Consider the following 27,084-nt stretch of genomic DNA (forward strand, 5'->3'; position numbering starts at 1 on the left):
ACTATCGGCGAACCTTGCGAAAGCCAGATGATCCACCTGCCCCGAGACAGTCTGTTTCTGTGGTGCCCGTTTAGCCTACTGGGTAACCATCTAGCGGCCCACTTATCGGCGGAATTTCGCTGGGATTCGTTCGGCTGGCGCCAGCCACGGATATTCCGGACACTGAGATTTGTCTCCGGCGAGTGCCACCCCCCGAGAGGCGCTGCCGACCTCCGATATTGATTTTCCGGGGGAAAGCAGAATAGAGGTGTGCCTATGATATGCCACCGACCGGCTGCCTGTCTGCCTGCCTGCCGAGACATCCGAGACGCACAGCCTGCTCGAGGAACCAGGGACGACACCCCCAGCGAAACCACCACCGAAATCACTGGGATAATGCGCACGGAACGAACACACGGACCTTAACCATCCCCAATCGTACTCGAGGTGTTTTTAATGGATACTTTAACTTAGTCGGGCTCTTCTACCTCTTTCGTTCAACTTCGTGCAGCGGTTTTCCGAGTTGCATGATTTTATATATGTTAATAGTTTACGGACTATACGTTCTCTTCTAGGTTAGTTATATGACCCTCGTTCTAGAAGTCGTTTGGTTTTAGTCTGTCAGCTATCTTCGATACACAGCTCTTTTTGGTATATAGTGTTTCGACTGTTTGTTACGAATATCAGGATATTAAAATCACGAAGCTACACAGAATGTTTTTAAAAATATAAAAATGGTGAAATTCATTTCAACCATTAATAGCTGTTATCAACGTCGTACTCGCCCAGTTAATTTTGTCACGTTAACGCGAGTGAACTGGTCTGATTTATTATAACGTTATCATTAGAGATAACTTCCATGAATATGCATGAAATTAATGTTGTTAATAATAAACTTCGCTAGGGGTTGAATCTCACTCCTTTAAGGATTGAAGTAGACACTTACTGTGCGTGTCAGAAATTCACGAAAACGGGTGCAAGTTAATGTACGATCATTTTGTGTTACAGCGTAGCGAATCTTTAGAGTCAAGTAGTATATCCCGTGTATGGTCAGACGTTCGGTGAATTTCGCGTTTATAACTTCTAATCGTTTATTGGATCTCTCAATTTGGAATGGTGGGACATCTTGAGTGTTAGAAGACGTCTGATGAGAACTAACCCATTACAGACACTTATTGTACCCTTATAAATATTTAAAACTGTGTGAATAATTTTTGTAAAGAAATGTACCATGTAGAAAACGCAATGAATTGAAGATATTAATTCATATGTCTATTTCTTAGTGTTTTACGCACTCGTTAAACCTATAGTCATTGAATACATAGAATTAAACATTCTCATGTGTATATAGGGTGTCTCATAAATACGTCTATCTTCTGTTTTGTTAAAATCCTTCTTCTACCCCACTATATCGAATTGAATTTGTGGAAATTATTATAATCATCACTACCTGCATGTGTTAGTAAATAAATGGAACTACTTAATCCTCCCTAACAAAAAATAAACAATTCAAGCCATTTGGTTAGTAACAAGATAATGTTTTGAACTTCTAATTTTACTATCTTAGTGTTCGTTTCATTGTCTTCCACAAGGTGAGAAAAAACTATAATAATGCAACGCGATCCATTAAATAAAAGAATAACACAAAAAATATCTCGAGGTACGAATCCACAAAACCGAAATTACAGTTCCTGCTACCCAATACAAATATTCATGACTATAAAACAAACTACATTTTGCGTTTTACGAGGCCGGAATAAAAACTCCGATGTAAGTAGAACGTGGCAAGTGTAGTCAGACATGAACGCCATCGCCGCGAGTAAATGATTTCTGTGTGCAAGCGGATTAGCATGCGTTCTTCTCGCGCGACTCTACAATCTTCTGTGTAAAGATTATACGCAAGAAAAAAACAATAAAAAAATCAGCAACGTACACGAACGTTTTATCGGCCGATATTTCTACGACTCGTACACATTTCCCTGTTTTCCTTTGTGCGACTCGCTTTGATAACACAGCTCGCGGCTCGATTTGCCCGGCCCTTCTCACGTAGAAAATTCTCGAAACTGCAGGTGAAACGCACAGTGAAACCTCTCCGCAAAAGCCCTCCGCGCGCGGTTTTTCTTGCTCCTCTGTTTCTTTTCTACCTGCCCCTCTCCCCGCCGCACCTCCCACTCTTCATCTTCCTTTTGCTTTTTCTGGCAAGCAACGTGAGAGCCAACTTCTTTTCGCAATGCATCAGGAAGGCGTTCGCACCGTGTGACCCGGATCTTTTCATTCGTCCCGTTTCAGACGGGGAACGAGATTCCGCGTGTGCATATATTCACAGACGTGGATGGATAAAGCGGGGTCTCACGACACACGTGAAAAATCACAGATACACGCGTTCACTCTCTCGTGTTGACGTGTACGCATTCAGCCTTGATTCGTGATGTATTGTCTCGCTGCTTTTCATATCCTTGAAGGGGTAGTCTGGTCGAGGAGCTTGGGAACATCGACTTCTTCATTTCTTAAAAAATTCCTCCTCTATTCTGATGTTCTCGAAATCGACGAATTTAGGTGTACATAGCATGCAAAATTCTGTGTACACTGAAATATTTAATTGAGGAGCCAGGATCAGAACACTGCAAACCAGTGACGATCCTTTTTGAAAATTTCAGATTAATTTGTTTCATCCTTGCACACGGAAAATTAGAAAATATCTTACAAATCCAGATATATCTTGTGCAGAGAGAACCACGAGGACGCAGATTATGAAGTTGCCTGGCAATCAAAACAACTGAAACACAGGATCATCGATAACAACTGAGCGTTATGATTTACGTCACCACGACCTATTTAATGTGTCCGACCCACAAAATAAAAAACATGGATGCTAGTGTTAATAATTAAGAGCATCAAATGGGGGAAAGGACTCTGTTTAATCAATCGAGGAAATGTTGACGTTTGTCTTCTTTAATTTAGGTGGTCGTTCGGGATTTAAATGCGACCGAAGGGCGGCCAAAGCGTATACACTCTGATTCAGCATTCCATCGCGTCGTTTCATTTATCTGTGTCACGAATGGCCACTTGGCCTCTTTGTATAATTAAGCGGCGGACAAGCGTATGGATTCTGACGGTTGTTAATAATAAAAGGCACGACGTTCTCTTTTGATTCAGCATTCTCGGTTTTCACAAACAAACATTTTTGCTTGTTTGTGAGCGTTTACATCCGTTGGTAGAACGACCAAGGATAGAAAAAAAGGATTCGGACGCGGATTAAAGATTGCTCGATCGATTCGATCCTGTTCGGAGCTCGTAAGTACTAGTCTCAATTATGCGAGCTAATTTCAATCGAATATCGTGGCCTCGCTTCATCGAGAATCCTAGCATAAATTTCGCATTTCACTCGGGTTTTGTGGGTGCTTGACTAATTCAAAGGTTTAATGAATTTTATCGATCCTTATCGAGCTTTTACGCCGGGCTTCAAAGTGGTACGCTTTGAGCGACGCTCAAAATGCTCCGATTCCCCGCTTGAAAACGGTGCTTCGTTGCCAAGCGCAAAGCTTTGTCGAATCAAAGGCGCGGGACGCTACTAAGCCGGTTTGACCTCTCAACTCCACAGAGACTTAAAATGTTTTTACTCGTAACTGGAACAGGGCTTGCAATATTTTCGGTACTTTTATCTAGAGTTTCCCATAGACCGCATTAGATGCTGCGGTTTTTAACGCGCGCATCGCGGAGTCTATGCCGCTTTGACTTTCGGTGCGTATAGATTACTTCTGCTGTTTCATACAACTGTTCCATGCGTCATTATTGAACGAACAGTTTACCCTTAATGTTTAAGGAGTGTGGACATAATGTTTTCCTACTTTTACGTAATTTAATTAACTTTATTCTGTATAGTAACCAGTCAGACTGGTAATGAACACTTTCAAACAAAATCTACTAAATAGGAATACAGTAAATCCTCTATCGACGCAAGAAGGTGCTACACGATGGACGCAAAAAAATATCCCCTGCACTGTAGTAATCTGATCTTGGCTCGGGTATATCGGTATGAACCACTACTAATGCGACGCGGAGAGTCGCAGTCGTCGGCACAGTTCAAAGGCCCATGCGATTAATTGACGACGAACGCAAGGAAGGACGTGCTGTCCTTCTCTACGTTCGGCTCGGCCTTTGAAGCTCAAAAAATAGTGTTCCTCTACGATCGATGCAAACGAACCTCCCCGAGGCTTTTGCGTCGATAGAGGATTTACTGTATTATGTATTTCTTGTAGGAAGAGATAAAATTATATTCATTTTCGACTAATATTTACGCATTGAAGTAATTCAGGCATACAATAAATATAAATTTTCGTTTTTCTTTCGTGAAATTTAAGGTTTATATCTTCATTTTATATATTCAGAAGCACAAATACATATTAAATATATGGTTTAGACTGGACATATCCTGTTTCGAAATGGTACCTCTCACTGAATGATGATATAACTCAAAAGTCATGATTTACGGGAAACGGGTTGGCATGTTCAGAACTGTGTTAAACTTTGTAATAGCATGGCATTAAATGCTAAAATTGGCTTTTCTTGAAATTTCAGTATAATTTATTACCTCGAGTTTAAATATGCACCTAGTATGTGTCACTGTTGAAGTTGTTTAATGGGATCAGTCAGAATGCGCTAATGACGTGAGGGTTATCATGCGGTGAATTTTGAATAATCGATCACAGAACTTCGCTCGTAAAATTCTTTATAGAAAGAAACAATTTTTCAAAAACTGTAAAGTTTGTGTTACGTCATTGTTACAGTAAACAAACGACATAGGTACCTCACAAATTTCATGTATTCGAAATAAAGAATCATAAATATATTAATTCACTCCTTATTTAAAATTGAAAACGATAGAAACTTGTTTCGCTAACATATAATGGTAGGTTTCCACTTTCTGGGAACCTCATGAATATTTTAGTTATCGGACCTATACCCAAAATATGGCCAATTTTTAACATCCTCCTCGGCCCTCCGTCTCTTTAAATATCGAATACATATCGTATATCCCCAATTTCATTTGTCGATCAGAGTGCATCAAAGCTCGTTACGTTGATGTATACACAGTCTGTTGATGTATACTCAAGGTCGCCGATATTCTTTCTCTAGTCAACCGTAGAAGTCGAAGAGTGCACCTCGGGATCCCCGCGGTATACTCGCACGGGAATCAGTTTCTACTCTTTGATTCCATTCCGGTCGGTGCTCATCTCCTTCTTCCTCTTCTTCTCTCGGGCTCTTTGCCCGTTATTTTCGTTCCCCGAGTTTCCGAAAGGTATCCGCCGATAGGTACAGGTGGGATTCGAGTTAAATATTCAAGATGCGACTGGGGGGTGGGGGTCGTGAACGCATCGGCGACCCCGGTACTCGCTGGCGCGAGAAGAAACGTCGAGGAGGCGGACATGGAAGATTGATGCAGCCGGGAAAACGTACACGGCAAACTTTCTACAGGACGGGTCCGCGTAAAACTCTTTTTGATGACACCTGAATGCTTTTACTTGCCGCGGGACGCGTATATGCCTTCCATTCGGATCAAACGAATCCCGGATATATAAGGTGTACGCCGACCGACCGGAATCCTCGATCTCGGCGTCTCGTGCGCCACCTATTCCCCGTTTCCCGAAGACAATCTCGTCCCCCGGATCCTTCAGAATGCAAATATTGTCGAAAGTCTATCGGCCGCGCCCGGAATATCGGTGTCTTCCGATTCGATTTTGTTTCCTGCGACCAGCAATGCTATTTCCGACGAGGATAGTGTTCGTGGTGGGGAAACAAATTTGCATATTATCGATAGCGTCGTTATCGGGTTCGCGGAGAAATGGGTCAATATAGGTGAATATTTGTAACGAACACTTATGCTTTGATGGAGTATCGAGCAGTGCCCTGTTAGTATTCAAGGGAACCAGGAATCTTGCAAAACTACTTCACTCACAGCTGATGCATATACATTATTAACCCTCCGAGTGCTGTGCCGGAGTCACTTTTGACCGGGAACATACAAATTGTCATTTAAGTACTCAATTTGTGGCAATTAAACTAACTGAGTAGCTGTTTCATTGAGCATATCGGAAAGACTAATGTGTCTACACGAGATATCATCAAAAGTAAATTTTTAAAAATTATTAATTACAGCTGTGAACGGTCCTAAGCATTGCCAATTATACAGCTATAAAAATCGTCCGTTGTCCGAGGGTAATATACACAATACACACACTAGCAGTATACATACGTTTCGCGAATTAGCCGCTGTGAACACTATAGTGTCGCCAGATCGAATCTTATATCCCACTCGACCTTACCCCTTCTACACCTGGCGCCACGCATCCCTACCCTTCCACCACGGTCACGTGACCCGTTTTGTCTCTGTCGTGCATACGTCGCAATCTCACGTGACTAATCCGTGACAGAAAGATAAACACAATCTCCACTCTGATTGTCATTGGGCCCACTCCTCAGTAGAAACACAAATTACCAGCTATTATTTTATTGACGAAGCAGGACACAAATTTCCATCTTTTATTGCCAAAAAACGAACATAAAGAACTCTAAAAAAGTTTAAAAGCTCCACAAACTGCTCCATACATCGCGATAACGTTTCCCATGGGAGTAATAGATAGTTTTAAGCTGCTGCAAATTATTCTAGCCTGCAGTCATACACGCTATCTATCTAACGTTCTCGTTTGCTTTACAAAAAAAGGTGCCGCATAATATACAGAATTTATAATCTATATTATACATATATAAAAAGTCGTTACCTTCGGACATTCATTTCTTTGCTATTTGAGAACGGTACACCTTCTGTTAGTATTACATAACGTATTCCCTGTTTTGCAAAGAAGAATTTATTTGCTAAATAAACTAACTCCGAACAGTTAGAGAGTTTTAGCAGCCGGCAACGGGAATTCGACGGCTGACAAATTGGAACCGCCTCGTCTCTCCCATTCATCCCCCAGCATCGCCTCGGGAAAGAATTCGAACGTTAATCCATGATAAGAGTCCGTCGTTCACCGACCCCGACGAAATTTATTCGTGAATTTGTTTTTTTTTCGGCTTAAATGTAACCCCCGCTCGATAAAATAGTTCGCATTTTCTTGAGAAACTTCACCCCAACAATATCACTCTCTTTATTTCTTAACGTGCACCATAAAAAGACACTTTTTTACGTGTTTTATTTCTCAGGATAGTATGAAACATTTTACAAACTGGTTAAACACCTACTTTAACATGAAATGTTCAACGTTAGAAATGCTACAATATCTGCGATTTAATTATGACAAGCATGATGAAAATGCCGACAAAATGGAGAAAGAAACAAATATTGATAATTGCTTCAATTTGTATAGAGTCGAGGAATTTTAGGAAATAAAAATTGTTTGTATTAGTGGCAAGATGCAGAAGCGACGTAGACATTTACGTCTTTTCTCAACAATTCCAGTAAGTTGAAAATAGTATGATTAAATTCTATACTTGTTTTTACTATTTTGTATTCTACCTACTCAATTTTATCATAATGAGTAGAATCGACAGCCTAATGACTAGCATAAATATGAAAATACTTTTAAGCATTAGAATACATACATGAATTTCAACTCCAGTCTCATATCGATAGATCCACAATTGTGTGATTTTTCTTTCGCATTGATTAAAAATTTACAAATAATATTCTAACTCCTTTTATCGACGTTAGATGTATCGCAATTGTATAAAGAATCGTGCAGTTAGATTTTCAACGCTCTCCTTTTCGAAAAAAGTTGGATAAAAACGTTCCGTCGATCGTTGGAACGCAAATTGGAAAATAGACTCATCCCCCGATCTAGTTTAGTAGGAAATGAACAGCAGTGCCTCGGAAAGCAAGTGTATTCCCCAAAATCAACTCGCCAGCGAAAGTTCCAATTGTTGCGGTTGCAGTAAAGCGATAATGGTAACAAACAGCCGGTTGTATTCATCGAAACGCATGGAATCGCATTACATCCGCTATCGTCCGACCACTTAATCACCGAGTGCACGAATTATCGAAACGAAGCATCGCGATGTACGCGAGCCCACGGGACAAACACATACACACAAAACATGTTACAGAGTTGGCCCTCAAGTTGAAAGTATGTAACTCGATGGTAGTCAAAGCCATTCCAATTTTCTATCCTCGTCACGTTCCTCTTCGCGGATCAACAGTGCTCGAAGGAAATTTTATCCGGCGATCTTCCACTCAAAGTTCGAACGTTGCAATTTTTCCAAAAACAAACACGGTATTCACTATTTTCAAGTAATCAGAATAACAATAATTCATTTTCATTACAACATGACTGCTGCTTTTAGAATTCATAATCATAACACGGTTTTAATAGCAATTGCAACAGACTTCTAACGCTGCAACTCACCAAAAAAAAAACCGGAATTCACTATTTCCATTAATAATGTACATAAATAATTCTAATTTTAGAATTAATAATTGTAACACAGTTTACAGAACTTTAGTAAGATGAGTTTACTGTTTCAAATTTAATTCGAACAGCATAAATTTATTATAGAGGTATGAAAAATAATAAAGAAATATTTTCTTAGAAATACCAATATTTTGACTCTTCTACGAATATTATTTTGGACAGTTAATTAATGTAGTGAAGCTCGTAAAAAGCTCATGTCGGTCTGGTTTGTGACAACGAGTATACATGAAGTGTAGAACATTAAAACGAATGATTGAAAAATATCGATACCTAATTATTAAATATAAAATTTGGCTCCTGTAGCGCAAACAATTTGGTTTCGTCTACAGATTCGAGGTGGTGTCATTATGATTAACATGGCAATTTGTAGAGCAGATTATCTCCGCAGTGTCAGCAACGAAGTGCTCGTGGTTGAAAAACGCGAGATCGATATTTGGTGTAGTCACGAAGAAAAACAGCTTGTAATTTGTCTCACACGGTATAACCCACACCGAAAACTCTGTTTATACCGGGCAGGATCACGATAAAGTGCTTATAACCGGGGATCGAATTCGATCGGCTCGATATTAATTGAAGGAATCGCGCTTGGACTTCTACGAACGCTACGTGAACTAATTACCTGGTGTACTCACACCGGCCGTCGTTATTGCTAATTACATTTCGCGCGACCCGGCCGGCTCGCCCCTAACGAATAAAGAGCCGCGGCCGAACGCGATCGGTATTAACGACGGATTTCACCGGTAACGCCGATATAGCGTGTCAATCTGCATTAGCCAAACGCGGCGTGTTCGCCTCGCATGCCCTGCCGAAGAAGTTAATATCGTTGCCTCGATTTCTAATTACTCGCGCCAACAATTGCCAGCGAACTACCTACCGTTGCCCTCGCAAAGTGGCCGAATGATTTCTTCATTGTTCCTTACGCGAACGTGCCTACCCGAACGTTTCAATTAAAAGTTTCTCATCCTCGGACTCATTAAAGCCGTTGCACCCTGAAGTCGGCAAAAATAATTTTAGATGGACATATCTGGGCAACAAAATGTCAAAACAAATATCCTGTTGAAGACAAAAGATGATAAAGAATGAGTTGATCAAATTCCAAACAGTTTGATGATATTGTTGTGTTATTTGCAACTCATGCGAAAATTATTCAGAAATTAAAGTGACGTTTATATAGCTTCTGTGTTTTACAATTACTGCAGTTAATTTTTATTTTTATTTTAAGTTATCCCATTTTCCGTATTCTCTTTTTACGTAATCAGTAGACAGCGAATTTTTTATACAATTATAATAAAAATTACTAGATCCAATACAAAATAGTAAGAACATTTAAACAGTACTGTCTACTATTTTCAACTGACTAAAATTACTAAGCAAATGAATGAAATGTAGTCTCCTGTATCTTGCAATCAATGCGCACGATTTTTGTTTAGCATAAAAATCCACAGTCTAATGATCAGTATTGTTGCACCATTCACAACGCACGAGCTTCAAATATCAACGTGCAGCAATATTCTGGCGCACCGCACGACGATTACACTTTCGCAGCAGCCGGTTCCGCGACGACGACGACGACGGTGCAAATTATAAAACAATTTTTCAAAGTTGTCATCCGTTTCGCGAAAAAATTTATCCGCGGCGCGCACTAGCAGCGACACACGCCGCTCCCTCAAAAAGAAAGAGTTCCAACTTCACCGTTTGGCCATGGAAGTAAAAATTAATGAGTCCTCTGTTAATCTTCCACGTTAATTATAGCGGAGCATACGCGTTAACCTTCCATCTTAATTACACTGGAAATACCGCGTTAATTATGCAAACCTTTGACGCGGCGAACGGAGCGGAAGGAATCTGTGCGAGGAATTACATTCCATTGTGCGTTCGGGAAACGCAGCCTCCCTGCTTAATAGTTCAAACTTTGCGAGAAACAAATCGCTGAAAAGTGTACGATTACATATGTGCGGGGAATTTTTTCCTGACATGAAATTTTTGGACTGATCCACCAAATTATTGAACAATAAATAATGCAATTCAAATCAATTTCTAAACATGTTTTCCAAAATGTAAGTTGATTGCTCGAAGGAAATTGACATCATTTGATTCCTCGTGGTAAAAAGCATTAAGAGGTTGACGCGCATACTTCCATTTTCAAATGATTTATTACCGAGAATAAACAAATTAAAGAGAAAGGAAAAATATCATACGTTATAAATGTATGATTTCTTGTATGTTATCATTTTACAAATCTAACTTTAATTGTAAAAATGAATGTTACAACTTTCCTTCAGTTATGTGGTTTAATTCCAACTTAGGGTAGGTTCACTATCTACGTATCTCAAAGAAGCGAGTTCATTATTCCACGTATTGAAACATTTTTGCACGAAGCGAGCACAGTTCGGTCGTAAAAATGGAAAAAAATCGGAATTAACGGAGGAAGTAGGACGGAAAAGTACACGTAAGGAGCGAAATTGTTTTCTGGGTTTGTAGAAGCGATATTCAAACGAAGCATAACAACGGTGTGCTCCTTTTCCTTGGACTTCGCCTCCTCCGGTTTTTGCCATTCGGTTATTGCCGGGAACCGACGCGTAGCGTCCCTTAGTCACGAGCCGTTCGTACATACAATTAGCGTGGGATTGCCGGTGAATTAGTCTCGGCCGCGGTTTACGACCCGAAAACACGACAGCCGGCATTCGTACGGTCGTCTCGAAGACGTTTATGTTCTACGGTCCTGAGACACTTGTGTGCTACGCCTGCGAGAAAGTTCCTGCGAAGGCGGACTCGTCGTGCGGGAACGCTCCTTCCGCACGAGTCGCGCAAAATACAATGCCCGGAGAAGTTTCGCGTGTTCCTGAAATGCTGGTCGCGTGCTCGTTGGTTAAAAGAATTGCTAAAGTCACCTAGTTGCGTCTTTATCGCGGGAATCGTTTAATAATTGTTTTGTTTCGCGAGATAATATACGGGGACCGAAATGAACAGCTGTCCTTCATTTCTAAACAAATTCTGCGAGAATTCTGTGTGTTTAAAAAGATATTTCTAAGGAATATTTGTGGTAAAGAATGCTACTTTTAAAAGAATTTTCGAACGTTTTGAACAATTTAAAAATATTTTTAAAAGAATTCTGTCGGAATTCTCGGCTGTATAAAAGGATGCGTATCTATAAGGAATATTTGTGGTACAGAATATTAGCCCTAGAGAATTTTAATTTACAGATTTGACCGTTACTTCCTTGGCAACAGTTTTTAAGACGGTGAGAAACGGGTCATTTACGTATATTAAGAAAATTTCACGGGGGAAGCATGAACTATGTTCGAACTGTGAATTATCTACACAAATACGGGAAAGAAATAACATTATCTGATTTCAATCGAGCACCATAAAAGAGTTCGCATCGATTTATATCGCTATAAGACCTTCAACGCATAGAACTATAAACTTTAATTCCGAGACTTGACGCGCGCGAAATTATTACTTGTTTTGGTTGGCGCGCAACTCGCATAGGACGCAATAAAATTTTAAGTAGCGAGCAATCAAGTATGGCGCGGCCTTATTGCGACGACGACGCAGCAGTTCGCGGAAGGCGAAACGAGCCGCCGCCGTGTAAATTACACGAGTCGCGAATCTAACAGAGATTACAGCGGATTTTAAACGCTAAGGGTCCTCCGGGTACTTGCAATTTCGCGCGAATTACCTTTTCCATAGGTTGCGCTCGCTCGCCAACGGTTGCTCGCGTAAACGCTGCGTTTGTGGCATTCGGCTCGGCAATGAATTAGCATTATTAGACGCTAGCTAACATATCTAATGCTTTGTCATCCGCAACAGGTAGTTACATAGAAATTGAACGCGGGACGCGCATCTCGCGTGAAAGAAGATAGCCTCGTTCGTCTCCGGGTCGTGGCCGCCTCCTTTTGTGCCAACATGATCAATATTTCACAGACCGTAAATGTACGAATCCTAAGTGCAACACGTAACACGCATGGATACCATTATAATAATACTAAATTAATTTAACACGTTCGTTACCACAAGTACGAGTACGTGGTGTTAACAATCTCACAGTTTACTTGAAGATAGTTAAATTAGTTCGATACACTTACTTAGTTAACTACAGTCATATTACTCAGACTACATACATACGTGAATTCAGAGATTACATGACCTTGTTCCTAAAACAAATTCTGGTAATGAAGATGTCTTAAAATTATACAGGGTGTTCCAAAAATGTACTACCTTGAAAGGGACGCTTGCTGGGGTCATTCCAAGTAACTTTTCCATTTGCGAAAATGTTCTCCACGACTTGGTTAAGGAGTAGGCGCGTTCCGATTGGTCCGCGTTTTTTTGTTAATAACTCCTTAACGAAGCCACGAAGAAATTTTTCGGAAATAATTGCTTCAGATTGTTAAAATAAAACAGTCCTGATATGAAAACTCAGGATCCAAGAATGCCGTTACAATGTAATGTGTGATGTATGGTGGCGTGTGTCACCTCGAAGTGACGATCGGTGGTCGAAAAGACGATCAGCAGCCGAAGCGACGATCGAGTCGCGAGACGCGAATTTGCTCAGTTCGACACGAGAGTCAGTATAGGCAGGACATACCTGGTACAGTTACATAGCCGTTTTACAATAAAAAGTATTTAGTTACCTATTTCACTAGACTGTGTTTGATAGTTTGATTCCACTCAATCCTATACCTTAACGCAGATAACCTCAGGAATCACACCTTTCAAGGAAGTACAACATTTATGGGCCATCCTGTGTTACTACTCGTTGAATTTCGTACAATAAAGAATAAAATTCGAGATAATGTTCTTCCGAGATTACGATCCTACATACAATTGAATAAGACAAGACAATTAGCCTCGTCTGTTTGGCGCTTGTAGTGTTCAAATCACGGGCCGCATGTGGGTCACGGAGCATAACGTGTCGAGTCAGCAGATGCGCTAGTAAAACGCATTTAACAGAGTATAACCTGCTCGGCCGCGGACTAGTAGAAATTACAGCAATTAGTGGTCGAAAGACCGGCCGGTTCATTTGCCAAAAAGACGTGTCGATTTTATCGTGTCGAAGTTTCCGGTGATTAATCTGGCGAAGGCAACTCGAACGATAGGCGATAGGGAATCTACGTGGACTAAATCGATCGTAGCTGTTAGCTGACCGGGTGAACGGACGAAACCACAAACGTGGTCCCCTTGATATACCACTGATACGACTATGGAAGCTGGATGGCCGGTCTCAAAGCTACCGAAAGCCACGGGAACTGCGGCAAATATGCGAGTGATCTGGTCTTCTAGCTGGCTATAGGTTTGACCGCGATCCATAGTAAATCTCATTACATTCGTAAAGATCTGTACAGGCCCGGGGGATTATCAACCGCTTAACAATGATAATGACCAGTTCGTTATTCAGTGGATCCGAAATCGGAAATCTTCGACGTTAATCGTGTTAATCGTCTTGCAAGTGGTCAGAGAAATTAGATATTGCAAACGTTTAAAGGGAATAACAATTTTTAAAGGAGCAGACATTAACTTTAATAATGTGCTCATCATTAAAGGGCACGGATTAGGACAAAAACCTTTTTTGTCATTTTAATTATATTATTGTGAGATATTAAAGTCAAATAATTCGTTAATCAATAAATGAACAAGTTAGTTAAATGGGACAGTAGTTGGGACACGTAGCCTATAGACGAATAACAATTTTTTAATTTAATGGAAATCTCGATGTTTCCATTCAATTGTTTGATATAGTAAATTCTTCTCATGTTTGTACTTCTTCTTACTTCACGTACTCAGTTGCGTGACAAATGCATAAAACCACAAACTCCCTTGATTAACTGACAAGGTAAAATATTTCGTAACAATGATAAGTGGATGCTGTGTACCATAAACGCGCTGAATCCATAGCCGACAATCTACAAAGTATCATCTGCGGCATTGCCGTGACTACGCGGTCATATCTATCGGTTCAATATCTAGTAAAGTTCGGTGCATACTGTTCATATTCTAACAAAAGATCAGGAACGTTTTACCGCGGCACTTCATGCTCGCCTATTTCCCATTTCGTTTCTGTTTCTCCGAAGAGCGACTGTATCAGAACGTGTCGCATGACCCCTGAGCCAATTTCAAAGCGTAAAGCTTTGAATACGAAATTCCGCTCGCGAGAAGAAATCAATAGACCGAAGTTGGAGCCGGTGCGGGCCGCAATCTGCACCTAGGATACCGATTCACAATCAAGCAACGTTGGACGCGGCTTGCTACCAATACCTAACCACATGTAACTTTATATCATAGCCAACTTAATCAACGTCCAACACACCTACAACCGGGGTCCATTCCACCTTTAATCTGAACTCAGTTTCGAACCGCATCCGACCGCACCGGTTCCATTTCGAGGTCGCGAGTTCGATTCGCGTATGCGTCACTGAATTATCTTTTACTGACTCCGATGGTGCATCTGAACCCTTTTGTGCCCTAACATTCTTTAACAATAAAGTTTTATCACCGTTAACACTGTTTTGTTTCGCCGACAGCCTCCGCAGCTACGATATTTTATAAAAGAATGTATCTTTCGTGAAATATGCAAAACTATTTAACGACGAAAAAATTCATGATTTTAAATGACTTTAAAAAATATGAAAATTTAATGAAGAATCCAGGCCATAAATATTGTCCTACGTGTGATGATTATAGATAACAGCTTTGGAAGGACCCTTCAAGAGATACGGAGAAAATTTAACAAAGAGAGATTGATTTCCTGAATATTATACTGTGCGTGATGAGATTGCAGATAACAACGTGCATGAAGTTCGGTTAACTTTCTTAATAAATATACGAAGTCATTGCTGTAGAGTAAAAATGCTAAAATACTTTTATCAAAGAACCACTAAGAATTAAAGTTGAATTTTATCCCATTCAAATTTAACATTTAAAATTTGATATTATCATCAAATTTCCTCCAAAAATAGGGAGGGAAAACTGCAATGGAACAGTTACAGAGACTCGAAGTATAATGAAGGCAAATAACTGTTTGAGCCTTGAGGCGTGATTTTTAATAATAATATTTTCACTTTTCCACCTAGTCTCCAAAGAATCATAAAAAAAATATGAGTTGAAAGGGTGAACATAATTATGTCTTACTATTTAAAGTGAGTCTAACTAGATTGCTAAAGATTAAACATTTACAACGCTTTATCTATTATAACATCTTATGGGAAGGGAACATCCCTCTTAATTATGACCACCAAGGTGTTGTATAAATAAGTAGGTAGTGTTTGTATATCGATGATTTGTTATGTTATTGGCATGCGTTCAGAAAGCACCTTCTTAGCATTCGAATCCGGCAGACCTACCTTGTCCTGCCTCGGTCAGAGTGTTTCATCGGTAGGAGCCGCACGATCAGATATTCATTGGTCTCTAAATCGATCTGCAAATACAAGCCTCCGTCGACGTGTTTACATACCGGCAGCTATTCCATAATACGCGTTTATGTTCCGACTGGTGTATGTACCTCTAAAGGAATCGGATATGCGGGTTCACAGTGTAACATGCATCCATCCGCAACAACTGTTTCCAGCTGTCCAATAAATCCTACGGAGCTGGTGAACTATCTCAGTGCAATTTTCAGCTCAATTAGTCTTGACTATTTTTAATCGTGACTTTCTTGCCACGGACCTCTCCTCGCTTTGCTTCGCTCGCAATTACCAGTTGCTCGATGTCAATTAAAGTCAGTTCATAATTTATACAGCGCGCTGCTGTCGCTCTACATTCATCGAAGACGTGTGATGTTTTTAAATGGACATTTCCAAGCGGGTGCATAATAGAAGAGTTTTGGTAGAAAATAGTTCTTAGACGAATGCCTGATGCGTACATCCATTATCACCGCTTATGTTGAGAAGAGTTTTAAATGTTAGAAGACAGAAATCCGCTTGGTTGAATGCTATGGCACTATTAGAATTGGGAGAATGCTGTGAACAACACAATTTTGTATATTTTTACTATCCAGTTCTATTATAGTTAACCAGTTGAATATTGAAATAAAACACATGTATTTTTTAAGATTTCTTCATTAGTTAGGATAAATGACAAACAATTTTTGGGTTGGAATAAATAAATTTCTAATCGTTGTTGTATACCCCTAAAAGTTAAATATTAGCTCGTGAGAATAAAACTTGAAAACGAATGTTTATGTGCACATAGTAGCTAAGGATAAGATGAGTGATTTCTATGTCAGTGCTGAAAGCTTTCATCGATTTTCCAGCAAACATGACTCGAGTTGGTACCTATAGTTGAAGAGCTTCTGAGTGCTTACCATGGGTTTAAAATGCCATGAACGTTCACGACCATTTTGATTGCACACACGAGAGAACTTCAGTTTGTAAGAAGCACACATGCTACTAATCAACAGAAAAATACTTGAATAACGCAGAGAATCTCGTATAATTAATAATTCTAGTCTTGGTTACTCGAAAATTTCTTTCTGTAAAATAAATGAAGTGATTTATAAAGTTTCAGAAGCTCTATAGAAATTCAGCAACATTTTAATTGTGCTACTTATTTTCAAATTGATCGGCTTGAACGCTTAATTCCAAAAGAACTGAAAACTTTAGTCTGCGATGTACCGAGATTGGCTAAATGCGATTACACCTGCTGAAGGATCATCTTGCTAATTCCCGGAGCACGAATTAAGGTATCGACAGAAGTTTAAATACACTTCGTACAGCGTATTCAAGCATTAGTGAGCTTCGATCGATTATAATTATTGAATCCCGATATAAATAGTCGACACGTTGACTAAATTTTGTTTCATTAATCCACCTTCCCATTCTCGAGTGCTTCGAACCGTATTGGTTCACCGATTTGGAACGGATGTCCCCGATTTAGCTTTGATACCAAACTTCTCGAAACAGGTTTTTTTTCACTGGGCCAGAAAAAGCATCGGAAATTGGGATTAAAGTGAACTTTGGAGAATTTTTAGAACGGAACATACAGGTTTTCAACGTTTGACGAAAGTCAATTGAATTACTTGAGTATGATCTAAATAAAAATGACAATGATGGTCATTTATCCGTTCACAGCTTGTTTTTTCAAAAAAAGGTACCTGACACACGCTGTCATTCATAATAGCTGCCCACTCTAGCATAATCACTTCACACTGTCTACATTTGGGTGCTCAGAGTGGATGGGCAGCTATTATGTATGTCGAGCGCTGGTATAATTGTCGCTACTTCAGAGCAATTACGCGGTAAGAGTAAACACAACAGTAAAAAGATATACAATATTTACGAATTCCAACTGTACAAAGTTCGGTACTAAACAGTACGAACTTATATAGTCTGCTCAATGACCAAATTTCGACTATAATGTATGAAGTTTTAGTACGAAATTCAAATGGTCTGTATAATATTATACAAAGTTCGTACGAGTTCTATAATACGCCGAAGTGTAATACTGGTGAGCTCGAAGTCCGAAATTAATCTCTATGGTTGAGTGGTTGAAGGAAATTTATATTACATGTGTGTGTGGGCTAATGAAATTGTGTAGTTCCCTATCGGAAGCTTTGTAAACTATTCTTGTTTTTGGTATTGTTTATAAAAAAAAGTGGTAAATAACCTAAACGAAAATTAACCAAAACATTTGTTTTACGTCACTATTATGATACGTAGCAAAAAAATTTCAAGCGATTTTTTAATGGATTCGAGGACGTATACAATTATGCAGGTACATTATGCAGCGCAGTATTCTCTATAAAAAAAAAGTGTTAAGCGTTGAATCGGCTAACTCGTCTGACCATGGCAAATCGAATCCGGACACGCGGATCCATCGATACTTTACCGGACTCAAAATTTGTGCCTTTCTCCTATGAATTGTGATGTATTTGGTATGTAATCCAGTAGATTTGTACCCGGCGCGGATGCAGGTCGAAGTTTCAAACCTCTAGGATCAATAGTTGAGGAGGTATGGTCGCTTAAAGTTGAGCATTTTTGACAAGTAAGGGCGCCGCCATATTGGTTCGTAGTGACGGTCGCACGCCGCTTACTGAGTTGGTTAGGATTAGATCGAGGGGAGGCGGCGTGTGGCAAGGTAAGCGGCTCGCGGTAGTCACTATAAACCAATATAGACGCGCACTTACCTGTCAAAAATGCTCAACTTTAAGCGATCATAGCTTCTCAACTATTGATCCTAGTGGATCGAAACTTCCATACATACCATTACATGCCAAATACATCATAATTCGTAGAAGAAAGGTACCAATTTGGAGTCCGGTAAAGTAAAGTTCACCCTAGAGGAGTTGTATAAAATTCTTTCTTTTCGACTGAATTCTGCATATTGAATCACCATCGGACCACTTGCACCATAATGTCGAGAACACCTTGTATACCGCGAGATCTCGACCGTGGCGGGGAATGACGCGACAGTCATAACCTCGGGTCGGATCAGCTCGGGTGCAACACGGTCGCGCGGCTCGCATAAGAACGCGGTTATGCGGGTTAACGGAAGAACAACGTGGGCTCGATCGTTCGCATACACGCCGGCTGATCCGCGCCGATGTAAAGCGTCCGCTTGGCGGAGAGTGTAGCCTGTTCCGGGGGTAGGACGCGGCACAACAGCGCTCGAATCGTGTACACCCAAATTGGACGGGAAATTTAGTGGCCTGTCCCACGAATCTCGGGTACCCCGTCCGCCCATCGCAGTCCCCCTTTCACCCCCGTGCCATCGGGGCTTTCCTCCCCTTGCCGCAGTTCTCTTTCCGCCCCTTTCCGGTCGCCAAAACCAAACCATCGGTCTCGCGCACATTACCCTTCCAGGCCTGCCGACTACACTTTCGGTATTCGCGAAAGCGTGCCCGTGTGCCAATCTATCGACCCCGCGCACCCCCTGTTCCCTGCAGCCATCTACTGATTTCGGGAAATAGAAAAATACGCGGGGCGTATCGGCCGCGATCAGCGGTGTGCCCCGACGTGTACCCCCGAGCTTTCGCCAGGAATTCGTTGATAAAACGGTGCCACGGTCGCCCGGAGTACTCCTTGCGGGGGTGCAAGGGAGGCGGGCCTCCATTTTGACCCCCCTTTCACCTTCCATCCCCCGCGTGGCTCGTCCAATTTACCAATTCCGTTCTTTTCAGCGGCGGCGTATCGATCAGTCGCGTCGATCAACCAGGCTCCGGATAAATTCCGTAAATAAAACTGTCGACGGAATGGCCGCGTGCGCGCGCACACCTACGCCAGAGTATAGATTCAAACTTGAACGTACGATCTATAGGGCACGGTCTTTTATCCCTTTGCGGGCGGAAAGGTTTCGAGCCCAGCGCTTTGTGGAGCGGTCGCGTTTGCAGCAAAAGTCGCTCGAAATTACCTTTTTTGGGATTCTGTTCGAGGAAACAATGCTGGAGCTGTGGGTATGATTTGTTTAAAACTCGCAAGGTAGATGCTTGTGTGGTTGTCGTGGATAGATTTATTAAAATACGCAACAATTTCTCCGCGTGGATTTGAATCTATTTCTTTAAGGGGTTACCGTGACATTTTAAGGTGTCGTTCTCTGACGAGTTCATCCTAATCGTTTCCCTTCCAAGGTCGTTCAAGGTCAATTATCATTTTCAAAGGATCTCTTTTGGCCCGGGAAATGCAATACGTATCGGCACAACCGAAATGACTCCGCGGGTGTAGTGAATCGTTCCGAGGACACGGCATCCTTTCCATTCACTCTCCCCTGTTCATTCTGTCTCCTCTCTGTCTCGTGCACCACGGCATTCGGAAAGCAAACGAACCGGGTCGGGATGGAAAGTCTCGCTGCGGTACCGTTAAATCGCACGGTGACGGCGGGTATCGCGGAGTAACGAAGTCTGCCGGTAACGTCATTCCGTTTGCCGATCGGATGTCATCGGGTCGTCGCGTTACTGTCTACATTCTCCGGTCCAGGTCTTCCAACGAGATTATCCGGACCGCAGCGCGTACCTACGGGCCGATGCGATAGATGGTGGCTACCGTTCCACGTAGGGGGTATTTACCCAATCCAGCTGACCAAAATTATTTTTCTCGTGCGATTGGTTCGAAGCGTTTCCACTTACTGATTTATGGTATATTAACCCCCTGCCTTACAGTTTAATTCGAAGGTTTCCGATTAACATATGGACCGTTTATTCTGAAAGTGGTGCAAGTCCATTTTCTCTTGTTTCGAGAAAATTAAAAAGGTTAGCATATTAGTCAATTTAAAAATATGTATAAATTAATTATGTCAAGTCTAGCAATATTTCTACTTATTTATCAATATGTAATTTGATCATATACATGTTTTTCAGGCTAACTAAAATAATATATATTTACGGGCTGCAAATAGACTCATACCACTTTCTCTTGTTTCGAGAAAATTAAAGGTTAACAGAATATGTTAATTAAAAAATTTAGGCAAATTACATGAAGTCTGGCAAATGCTGGAATTTTTTAAGAAATTAAACACGACTAGTTATACATAAAAAATTTACATTAAATTAAGCATGAATTACGTGATATCTCATTTTTTTCAAAAATGGACTTACACCACTTTCAAAATAAACGGTCCATATAGTACTTTATCTCATCTGACAATGAAACGAAATGATTTATATTACATACTTGGTGCAACAAGTTGTATGGTATCGAGCGGAACATAATCTGATGTGAAGAGTTTTTCGATACAGGACGCATAGAGGTTACCTGAAGGTCAACATCGTTTTTCTAAGTGTACTGGTGCATTTTATTATGTATCGTCTGATAGAGCGTTTTACAACCCGTACAATGATCTATCAATGAAGATCGTTCAAGGTCACTGAAGGCAGCTGCTTATTTATTGCATTATTTTATCGAGTACCTATATTATCAAATTGCTTAACATTTTTTATTGAAAATAGTAATTCATACAAATTGGACAGATATCCCATTGTGCGGGGGTCGAACGTGGTTACCGGGGGGTCTGCAAGGGCTCTGGGAGTTGCACAGGGGGCGTGGTCGACGGCGTGACGAGCAATAGCAGTCCGAAAACGTTTCCGCGGTTAGTCGGATCCTCTTCGCGCTGAACCTTTGCATCGATGCTGTCTGGGAAAACCTTGGAGCCGCGCCGCCGTTTACAGCGATGATTAAACCGTGACCCGCTTGAAAACCGCGGCCGCGGCGGAATTGTGTGCGACGGCTACGTGTGATTTTATGGACGGCAAGGCGTCGCCGCGACCACGGAAACGGAAAACGGATTTTCTCCTACACATCTATCCCCCCCACTCTCTTCCACTCTATCCGACTCTCTCTCTCTCTCTCCCTTTCTCTCTCAATCTATGTATCTATCTCTTTCGCTCTCTACGCTGGTTCGACCCGGGAAATGCATTTTTACGGAACAATTTCACGCGCGTTTCTGAAAAAAATGTTTTTTCCGCTTTTTTCGTTAACTTTTAATAGTTTTTACGGATCTGTCTGGTACGCGATATCACGCGCGCTGTGACGATTCGTGTTTCGTGCTTCGGGGTGAGTTTGCGGGAAAAGTGAAAATCGGAGCTTTGTTTATCCAATATGGGAACGATTGTTGCAGTCGCTGTAGAATTCGAGTGACTTTCCGCGTGTCCGACCCGCGGCGGGTTTACCGACTGCGAATTCTCGGTTGCGAAACAAATTGGCGCGAGTCGCAGTCGCGTAGGAAATATTGATTTTCTAATCTGCACGCGGTAATGAAAGTATTGTAAACGGCGGGATACAGGAAGGATCGCGGTGCACATAAAAATAGGGTAAATATTGCAGTCGGATGTGTAAATCAATCCTTCTGTGTTGTAAATTTTCTTGAATGAGAAGAATTTTTTAAAATATCTATATACTTCATGTCTTTTCCGTAGTGATTCCGAGGAAATAAAATTTTTTTGCTAACCCTTCTAGCATCTCAAGAAAGTCCTGACCTCCCAACCTTCCAACAGCTCATGAGTTCAATTGTCATTACGTAAATTAATGGTGTAATAAAAAATTTTCTGAAATATTTATACACTCGATATCCTCCCCGTCGTGATCCCGATCAAATAAAATTTCTTAGAAAACCATCAAAACTCTCAACCTTCTAACATCTCAAGAGTTCAAACGTCATTACGTAAATTAATTGTAATGTAATTTCAACGCCCTTGTTGTGCTTAATAAATTTTTTACTTAATTCCTGATTATGCAATGATTAATTTTTTGCAGTTTTGACTTTCACTATTACTGTATTAAATGACTTGCATATGTGTGGTATAGGTGAAATTGGAAGATGCCTCTTTTGGCCAAGCCTGTAGCCATAAAGCAGGTACAGGGACAGCGATGATAGGGAGCAGATGCGGCGAAACATACCGGTAACAAGCGTTCATAAGGATGTAACAGGATTTACGTATATTACGAAAAGCGGACGGGTGTCTAAACTGGCTAGAGGTCCGTATAATTGCCGTCGGTTGTAGCGGGGCAAAGGATGTAACGTTACGAGGTAAGCCGACGAGCGAGAAACTTCTCGAAATAAAACGGCTCTTACCGAGCAACGTTTCTTTTTACTGGAGAGAGAACGTCAGACGACTATGACAAAGAAAAAGAATTGTTTCGTTCCTGTTCGGGGCCGAACGGGGAAAACGTACTTTCGCGAAATCACTTCGAGGGTTGCTTTGTGCGTCAATAAAAAAGAATTAGGCCGCTGGAAGGAAGAAGGGAGAGAGAGAAAAAGAGCTGGAACGACTCCGGAGGGACGCAATAAAATTTCTCTGGGACTTTTTTAATTGCTCGACGGGTTGCTCTCGTCGATTCTCGCGTTCGAGTGGCGTATCGGTATTTTCTCTTTTTTTTTTCGCCAATGAATTCGCGGCCGTGTAGAAAACTGACGCGACGAATAGGGGAGTGTGATGAATAATTGGAGAACGATTAAGGCCGGTGCTATTCAACGACCAATAAACTGAATGCCGTACAATCGGACGTCGGTCTCGATAATACGCTGCCTGAACGGGACCGTTGTATTCAAACAATAACGCGAGCATTCTGCCGTTGAAAATTGAACGGAAAAATTGCGATGATCCGGTGGTAGACGGGAGCTCCGGAACCGGGGGAGAAGTAACTTCCAACGGGTAAATGGAGGCTGTAGAGACAGACACGCTTGGAAAGGAACCGGAAAATTTATGCAAATAAAACGTGCTGCGGCCAAAGGTCGTGCGTGTATGCAGCACCTCAAATTCGAGCCCTTCGAGCACCGACCTACTACGTGGACGCTAAGGCGGGGTTTCGTAGTCCTTGTAAATGGTCACAATGTAAATTAAAGGGTTTTCGACGGATAGGAATTTTAATCGACCGTGAATACGTTGAAGAGTTGTTCTGTGTCGAATATGTGCGGAACCTGTCCAGAAAACTGAACAGTTTTCGTATCAAAGTAGGGGAGACTGGAGTTTAAAGTTCCCGAGGTAAGTTGTTCCGATCATTATTTATAAAAAAAGAGAAGAACACGCGATTCTCTATGCGAACAGAATTTGTGAAGATGGTTTATTCATTCTCTGCATGCTTCAGCGATCACCAGCGAACACGGGCGCAAATGCCGATGATCTCGCTGGACGTTCGATTATTCTGGATCACGTGATCCCCGCCGTTCGACATAATCGAACGTCGGAAGTTTTAATCGTTGTTTCGCCGCGATCGTCGAATCAGTGTAGTCCCAGCCCGACCACGCATGGTCACGTAAAATCGCGGGACAGGAGACTATCGCTAACGAGCCACGAACTTTCGTCCAACTATTTCCGGCCGCGAAGTTTCGGCCCCCGAAACGACGCCGGTCTGCTTTCGTTCAGTCTAATTAACCAATCAGCAGAATCGTGTACTAGATCCGGCTGGCCCGCCGGAAACGAACGTCGCCAGTCCAGATTTACTGGATTCTTCGGTTGATTAGAGGATTTGTCCTGGTTACGCGGGAATTACATACGGCTGACCAGTGGATCCAAGTGACGGTGCAAAAAATCGATACGATTCGGAGAAAAGGGATCGTGTGTAAATAGAAATTTTGTAGCTCTCTATGGACATATTAAAACTTCAGAACTAGACTGTGAACCCCTTTATGCACAATAAAAATATTCTGCATTGACTGTGGGAAGCAGGAATAAAATGAAAATTGATTTCATCCCTTAATGACTTTGTTACGTGAAAAACAACATTACAATATTCTGTTTTATATTTCGCCCAACCAATTTCTTCATGAATGCATAAAGATCCGCAGTCTATTTATAACCATTTCGAAAACATAAAAATACCTAGCTTTTTTAATATCAAAGGGCTGAAATTAAGATGTTCTCCATGTTATTACATGCGAAAAAAATATACTTCGCCATTAAAACTTTATTTTTATCTCCAATTGTTTCCGGGATAGAAGTACCAACTTTCACAGGGTAGTTTCATCTCTCAAACTTGAATCTCTGTCGTTAAAAAAACACGAGTTTTTTTTTAGTTTCGGTTCTTCTCCAAACATGCAATGTTTTATCAAGATCAGAGGCTAAATACATCGCGTATGTTTATGCAAATTTACATTTTTGCATGCAGATATGAAGGGATGGAAATTGAATATAGGGTTTCATTTTTATAGCTAATTATTTCTCCAAAGTAAAAATGGGTCAACATATCGCGTGTTATTATTAGACTGCGGATTTTTATGCAATATAAACATTTTCTGCATTAATTGCAAGCTAGAGAAATAATGCAGTCGTTTATTTGCTTTTTTAATCATTTTAATGAGTTGAAAACAATGGAAGGGAGTGTTTCTAAATGAATAAAATATTTTTACTCTTTTGCATTTGATGTGTTCATTTTCTCAACTACTATCTCGTCATAAATGCATAAAATTTTGCAGTTTAATTATTATAACCCCTTGGTACTACATATACCGACTTCTATGATCTATAATACAAATGTATAACACAGCTTCAGAGTAAAAACTGTTTAGAACATCCTATGTACAGGTTATGCAGTAAAGACAAATAGTAAGAAATTGCAGGGGTCATAAAGAAAGCCTTTCCAAGTTCTGAAATTCTGAAAAATCTCACGACTGCAATTTGCGGGTCAATTTCCGCGTGTTTTCGCTTTCATAGGTGGCTCTCAACTGCCTTTTCCCGGATGCATATCCTCGCCCACTCGAAACAAGCACACACGCACACACGCGGCCAAACAATCCTGTAATATTCCTCGCAACTACCCTGGGGTATAAGCGATACTATATTTCTCGCTACGATCACTCCTTTTGTTCATAGCGCAGTAACATCGAAACATTCTTTTCGTGAAATTAAATTTTCAAATTGACAGAGTAAGTACCAGTGTATCCGAACAACATTTCAATAATTAATTTTGCGTTTGGAATTCTGTTTCCTTCGTTTTCCGTGCGATCATTTCAAAAGCTTCTCACTGGTTCCATTTATTTGCCTTATTTTCACTGCGATCGATTCGTGCCAGTGAAATTCAACAATTTTCTTTCTCATTCGTGAAATTGTAGCTCTTTTGTGCGTAATAACTTGTTGGTAAACTTATTAGCAATAGCAGTATATCCGAAGCGTTACCTTTAACAAATTTTCTCGTCGAAGGAAGGACAGCGTATCGGAAAGAAAGAGACGCGGAGAGTCGCAGACGCCGGCACAGTTCAAAGGTCCGCGCGTGGTCTCGCTTTACACACGCTCCTTCTCTACGTTCGGCTCGGCCTTTGTAACTCAAAAAGAAATAGCTACCCGTCTACGCACAACGCAACCGAATCCCCCCCGAGGCTTATGCGTTGTGAGAGACATTACTGTAATTATATGCTAATTGTAATTGATCGTAATTGTATAATCAGGTTTATTTTCAATTTACGATTATTGAGATTGTAGAGATACATCGATGAGGAATTAGTCAACAAATTTATTTCTATGGGTATATGTATATGTATTATTAAAAAATGAAATTCTTGTTATCGTCATAAAGTAATGCAATAAAACTTTTAGTGCTCCGTACACCTAGCGTTAAGGTGAAACTGAAGTTAAGGTAAACACTGCTAGGAAATTTTCGTGAATTCTTTACCTCCCGATTTCTCAAAAATCTTCGAACGCCCAAGATTCCAAGAGCGGTTTAGTCATTTCACTTCCGCGAGCTTTAACAGCTTACTGAAAAGTCCTTTCCGGTAGAACGGGGATCCAATTTGCGAAACACTATTTCCTGCGCTCGCAGCATATCTAGTGGCGGCGCGCCTCTCGAATCTTCATTAACAATCGTAATTGCCTGTTCTATTTTAATCCAGATCAGTTAGTAGAATTCTTGGGAGTGTTCAATGTCCGGTCGATTTCGTGCGCGCGGATGTACGTATTCGGTTCATATTCTACTCTGGTGAATTCGAAACGGGTGAATCCTGGAACGGGAAGATGAGCACACGGGTGGGAACGGGGACGGAGGGACGGGTAGCGTAGGAAGACCTGACTCTGATATTTGGTCGCGAGTTCCGTTTCTGGTGCAACGCTGGATTGCCGAGAGGGGTGGGTACAGGGGGCTCGGTGGCGGAATCAGTGCCGCCGGAAGTGCATCCTGGATCACATCCTGCCGCGCTGCGTTCGCTTTTCCGAGAGCGTTACGAGGTATCCCGGTTAGGTCCTTGCTCAGCAAGGAGCACGGGGCTGGACGGGGGCCGGGATCGT

General features: G+C 41.2%; 1 protein-coding gene across 6 annotated transcripts in view; it reads right to left on the reverse strand.

Annotated features, from left to right (window-relative positions):
- Positions 1–27,084, reverse strand: part of LOC143207819 (agrin-like) — a 580,688-nt gene that overhangs the window by 136,425 nt on the left and 417,179 nt on the right. Inside the window, exon 1 of one of the 6 annotated variants that reach the window (XM_076421624.1) lies at positions 1–27,084. This exon is cut by the window's right edge and continues 2,285 nt beyond it. The exons of the other annotated variants lie outside the window; for them this stretch is intronic. Within the exon in view, the coding sequence (XP_076277739.1) occupies positions 1–302 (302 nt within the window). The 5' untranslated portion in view covers positions 303–27,084. 6 annotated transcript variants of the gene reach the window in all.

The sequence above is a fragment of the Lasioglossum baleicum genome, chromosome 4, assembly GCF_051020765.1.
Source record: "Lasioglossum baleicum chromosome 4, iyLasBale1, whole genome shotgun sequence".
Classification (NCBI taxonomy): Eukaryota; Metazoa; Arthropoda; class Insecta; order Hymenoptera; family Halictidae; genus Lasioglossum; species Lasioglossum baleicum.